Source organism: Microcaecilia unicolor, chromosome 6, assembly GCF_901765095.1.
Source record: "Microcaecilia unicolor chromosome 6, aMicUni1.1, whole genome shotgun sequence".
Taxonomy (NCBI): Eukaryota; Metazoa; Chordata; class Amphibia; order Gymnophiona; family Siphonopidae; genus Microcaecilia; species Microcaecilia unicolor.
In genome coordinates, this window is record NC_044036.1 from 138,905,016 (window position 1) to 138,911,015 (window position 6,000).

The 6,000-nt window shown below is 46.5% G+C and overlaps 1 protein-coding gene across 1 annotated transcript in view; it reads right to left on the minus strand.

Annotated features, from left to right (window-relative positions):
• The window catches only part of CELSR3 (cadherin EGF LAG seven-pass G-type receptor 3), a 192,911-nt gene extending 187,468 nt beyond the window's left edge, over nucleotides 1-5,443 (minus strand). The window contains exon 1 of the mRNA XM_030206760.1: nucleotides 604-5,443. Coding sequence (XP_030062620.1) covers nucleotides 604-5,437 — 4,834 coding nt within the window. The 5' untranslated portion in view covers nucleotides 5,438-5,443. The remainder of the gene's footprint in view (nucleotides 1-603) is intronic.
• Between the last annotated feature and the right edge of the window lie 557 nt (nucleotides 5,444-6,000).

Here is a 6,000-nt window from a genome sequence, read left to right on the forward strand (position 1 = left end):
GCTTAGAGAATTTCCCTCAAGAAACTAAATTAGCATGATGTGGTATAATCTGACAAAAGAGTATTATTTTTAGCAAACAAATGCCACACTTTTAGTCCAAAGATACATTTCGACATGAACATATTTTGTGCGGGAGGAAGACTAGAAATATTGACAAAACTAAGCCAACTTGAAATTTCAAAATGTTAATGCACCAGGAGGAAAAAAAGAGGAAATTGGCATTGTTCTTTATCCCATTGGAATAAACAAAATTAAAAGCATAACTAATATATAGTGGACATATTTAGTCATTTTCATTTTAGCTCTCACTTGTGTTTTTGCCTTTTGTTATAACAATACATTTTCACAGGACATGAATGTAATGCCTTTTTTCTTTAATATTCAGTGCTAGGGGAGGGAGCTTGAATACCCCTAATTTTCAGGCGTATAGCCCTTTCCTCCCTCTAGCCACACTTCTTCCACTCTCTCTTCCTGCCACCTTCTCTGGAAAAAACATTAGATATTTCAGAATTGTAAAATAAAATCGATAAACTCTGAGATATATCATAATCCTATCCAGGAAATGTTAATAGATTATAAAATATTTGATTTAAAATACCTTACCTGTGACAGTCACCAACATAGAGGCCATCAGGGGCCGGTTATTGTCCAGTTTACGGCTCAGCTTCAGTTCCCCACTTGACTGGTCTACGATCAACAGGTTTAGCTCATTTCCACGTTCAAACGTGTAGAATAATCTATCTGATACATCCGGGTCATAGGCTGGAATTTTTCCAATGACTCCAGAAGGGAAAGTATTGGACCTATTGGAGATGTAGTTATTGAAAAGGATCTGAAAGTTCTTAAGAACCGGGCTATTGTCATTCTGATCAATGAGTTTGATATGGACAGTGGCTCGACTAACAAGAGGTGCAGATGTGGCCTGGACCACTATCACATACTCCGCTGTTGTCTCATAATCCAAATCTATGAGTGCAGTAAGTTCTCCAGAGAAGATATCCATCTGAAATATCTCAGGGATATTGCCTTCAACTATCTGATACATGATTTGCGCGTTGGATCCTTCATCAGGATCAGTGGCAGTGATTCGTGCAACTACCGAGCCAACAATGCTGTTTTCCTTGACGAAAACCTCAAACTCTTCTGCCGGGAAAACTGGAGCATTGTCATTGACGTCCTGCACCGTGACCTGAATACGCACTGGACTTCTTTGCGGAGGGGTTCCCCTATCTACAGCATAAGCCGTCAACTCATAAACCGGAACGCTCTCCCGGTCTAGCCTTCGGACTGTGCGGATAATCCCTGAGGTGGGTTCGATGGTGAAGTCTCCATCACCGTCTTCTCCATTTTGGAAAGTATATTGAACCCTTCCATTAGCATGGGCATCCCTATCAGTAGCAGAAATTTGCAGGACACTAGTAAAAGGAAGGGCATCCTCGGAAACACTCCCTTGATAATGAGCGTTGACAAACTGGGGAGCGTTGTCGTTCACATCTTTCACGATTATTTCCACGTATGTAGTGTCCGATTTTTGAGGGATTCCGTTATCTTTGGCAGTGATGGAAAGGGTGTAGGTCACTTGGTCCTCATGATCCAGCCCTGCGTGTAAAGTAATAGCACCAGTGTCTGCATTGATGCGGAACTGGGGAATATTGTCGTCCAAGAAGTAAGTGATTCTTGCATTTTCTCCAACGTCCTCATCAACTGCATTAATGACTACCACAGTATTGCCAATGGGACGGTCCTCGTCGATACTAATCGAGTAATGGGCACTTTGGAACACAGGCCTGTGAGTATTAGCATCGGTGACATTAATGTATACATGGCAGGTGTCGTGAAGGGTGCGGTCGGTGGCGGTCACCGTAAGAACATAGCGCCTCTCCTGTTTGTAATCTAGAGGCAACGAGAGAGTGATGAGCCCAACTCCCCCCTGGGTGCTGATGGCAAAGCGGCTACGGGTGTTTCCTCCTGTAATCTGGTAGCTGATAGCACTGTTGACATCCCTGTCAATGGCAGTTACACTCAGGACATTGGTCCCCACACTGGCGTCCTCATTCAACCTGATAAAGTACTCTTTTTGGGTGAACTCGGGGCGATTATCATTTACATCCATAACAGTAATGGTGACACTGGCTGAAGCGGATAGTGAGGGAGTGCCATGGTCCCGAGCCTCCACCCCGAAGAAATAATGCTCCACCGCCTCTCTGTCTAGGGATCCGCTCACTGTGATCCAGCCAGTGGCACTGTTAATGACAAAGGGGGTGTCGGGAGACACCCCGGTAAGTTTGTACTCCATTCGAGAATTTTCCCCGTAATCCGCATCCACGGCCTGGATATGGATTACTGAATGGCCCAGGGCAGCGTTCTCCAGGACAGACACTTGGAAAGGGGTGCTGACAAAAATGGGAGAATGGTCATTGATGTCAATGACTTGGATGCTGACCATTCCGGTGTTGTTTGATAAGGGGGGGCGCCCTGCATCCTGAGCACGGATTCTAAGGGAATATTCCCTCTCGACTTCAAAATCTAAGGAAGCTACTACCTGCATTTCCCCAGTAACACTATCAATGGCAAACTGGCCTCGACTATTTCCACTTATAATGTTATAATGAACTAAAGCATTGTTGTCTTTGTCCAAGTCGGTGGCAGTTACCCTTAAAATTTCTGTATGGGGCCTAATGTCCTCTCTCACCTGAACAATGTAGCGCTTCTCACTGAACTGGGGGACATTGTCGTTTTCATCTAGAACTGTGATGTAAACCTTGACTGTAGCAGACCTGGGACCAGGCTCTTTACCCTGATCATTAGCTTCCACAATCAAAGAGTATTTCTCCATTTTTTCTCGGTCTACCTGCCCACTGGTGGTGATCAAGCCTGACCTTGGGTCTATCTCAAAGACGGAGCGGGCGGCTTGCTGGCTTAAGAAACGATACCTAATATTTGCATTAGCTGGGGAATCACCATCAGTGGCCCTCAGCTGCAAAATAGGGTAGCCCTCTTCTACATTCTCCCTAATTGTCTCTCTGTACTCGGTCTGTTCAAAGACGGGGTCGTGGTCATTTCTGTCCGCCACAGTTATTGAAATCATGGTAGTGGCTGAAAGACGAGGTGTCCCATGATCCATAGCAGTAATCCTGAAATAATGAAGGTCCATGATTTCTCTGTCCAAGATCTCAACGGTGGAGATTAGTCCAGTCACGGAGTCTATGCTAAAAAGTTCTAAAGATCTGCTGTTCATGAGGGCATCCATGGCATACAACAGCCTCCCGGCCTCGCCCGGATCTGGATCTTGGGCTGTCAAGGTTATAACTGGGGTCCCTGGCGGCTGGTTTTCGGCCACCAGAACCTGGTAGTTATGCTGAGGGAAGTGTGGATGGCGGTTGGCTGCCCTGGGAGTCCTTATTAAAGGCAGAGCTGCCCTTTCTCGCTTCCTGCTTCTTCTGCCCCTCCGCTTGGCATTCACAGGATAGAATGGATTTCGGAAATGTAATTGATCATCAAACTGCATAGCTTTACTAGGCTTTTCTTGCAGATGAGCACACAGGTCGAGGACTGAAGGGTCTGCAGGCTCCATCGCAAAAAAAATGGTTTTTAAAGAACCTTTGGTGGAATTACATTGATGCACAAAGAAGCAGTGACCCTTGCAAGAAGTGGTTTGCTGTGGTTCAGAGGTGGGGGAGCGCATTTCGAATTCTGTCCTGGTATCTCGTTCCTGACTTGATGCTGGGACAGGACACTTTTCCCCGACCTGCCCTTCAAAACTGATATTCACAAATGTTCTAAAACAGGCATCCAAGCTGAAGTTACAGTACTGGTTGGGGTCTAACAGTTCCCAAAGCTGATTGAAACCAACAGTTATGAAGTGGCAGAAAGTTTCCTTCCGAAGCAGTCTCTGCAAGCACTCCCCAGCGCAGCTAATTAAGGTCAAACATTCATCCGAAGGCAAGTGGTCACAGCAGCTATCAGAACAGTTGAACTGAATACTTACAAAAGAGGAGGCCTTCTCGGGGGCATGCTTTGGAAATGGATGCAGTTTTTCTTGGAGGGTTGGGTAGCTGATTGCTTCTTTCTGTCCGCCATACCTGTGGCCAGCCTCTTTGGGAATCAGACGTTTCCTGAATTGCATTGCACGCTGTTTCACACCTTGCAATAAGTCCCAGGTGCCTGTTTCTTTCTTCCGACAGGAGTTATTGACAGTCAGAATCAGGCAGTCCCAAATTAAATTCCTAGTCCTGGCCGAATTCAAGCCGCCCTTGTCAACTGAGAGATGACGCTGGCTAACACATTTATACAAAGCATCTGCCATGCATAATTCCCACTGGTTGTGAATCTCAATGTTATGAAAAGATCTGTTGATATTATAGATGGTAAAGGCTCTATCAAAGTGTCTTTCTAAAGACATCTGGCATTCTTTTTCTTCTTCCTTCTCAGTCTTTTCCCTGGTTCCTAGAGCTTCCGCTGCAAAATAATCAGCACACGGTAACAGGAAGACAATTTTGTAATCCAAATTAGTGCTAACATGAGAACAGTTACTTGTGTGTTTAGAGCGGCGCCGGCTACGATTCGGTTGAGGGCACGATTCCCCAGGGTCACCGCAGACTAGATGTCTGAAGAGCTCGCCACATTTTTTCGTATTGCTGGGTGTCCCAAAACCATCGGTCCAACACACTAAGCTTGATTTGTAACGCCGCAAAACTGGGTCCCTCGCCTTTCGTTGAAACCCTTCCGAGGGGCTGCTGTCGAACAGTGAGATCCAAAGCCCAGTCACACTCATCTGATGCAACTTTACTTGGCTAATCCCAGAGCAAAGGGAGCAGACCCCCCTGTTCTCTTTGAAGGCTGGCTGGCTCTTAAATTCACCTCGTCTCTTATACCTAATTTTAACGCCCCAGAGAGAAGGCACACAAGTAGATGTAGGTGTCCGTTGCACCGTTTGCTGGATTCCACTGGTCTTCGTACGTTTTCTAGAAGAATATAGCGAGGCATAGTTGCATTTCTTGAACAAGCATCTTTCACAAGTCTGGTAAAAACACTTTACAGGGCTACAATGTCTTACTGCTTTATGCTTTCCCTTGGCGAAGGGTAAAGGTCCACACATTCCCAAAGAAAGGGTTAATTTCCAGGGGTACCCACGCAGCCCCTCCTGGCTGCCATTGCCCCTGATATGACAGGCTCCATCGATACACTGGAGGAGCAAAACCCCCTTGTCCTCCTCCTCCGCCTCCTGCAGTCCCTGGGCGGAAGCCCTCTCCTCTCCAATGCACAGTGCCAGGCTATTCTTCTTGCACAAGGCGCAGTTCCTAGCGGGGCTGCATCCTCCAGCTTTCTCCCCACTGCCCGCGTGCTTTTCCAGGCTGAAAGTGAACAAAGAAATGAGCAGGAGAAGCAGCGGGAGGAGATGTGAAGACAGGCTTGGTCCCACCAGCAAAGCAGCCATAGTACCCCGCTTCTTGCCAGGCAAAGAGCAGCCTTTACCGGCTCGCAAGGCACCCCTCCCCTAGTCCGCCTTTCGCCCTCGCCGCCTTGACTGCAACCATTTACGCGGCTCTTCCTCTCCTCACTGCCTGACTCTTTGGACATAGCATCTCCTCGCCTTTCGTTCATTTAGCTCCAACATGGCTCCCGGCAACCCCAATGGTCCGCTCCACCCTCTCTCCTTCCCCCTGCAAAAATAGCAGTATTTGGTAGAGCCCGGGGCGCATGTCAAGTAAAAACTCTTGATTTGGAAAAGAGAGCGACTCCAGCGGCCATATTTAGTACAGGCAAAAACCTGTTTGGAGCTATCCTCGGTGCTGAAATGTAAGGAGGGTTTTTGTTGTTGTTTTTGATTTTTTTTTTCCTGTTAGCTGAAGACATGAGGAACAGAAGGGTAAATTTCAGCACTAGACGCTTAAAGCAGCAGACTGTACAGATTATTCAAACTACCAACTTACTCATATCTTGGCTATATTGATGTTCTGTTGGTCTAATTCGTAAACTTCATTTTCTTATGACGAATAT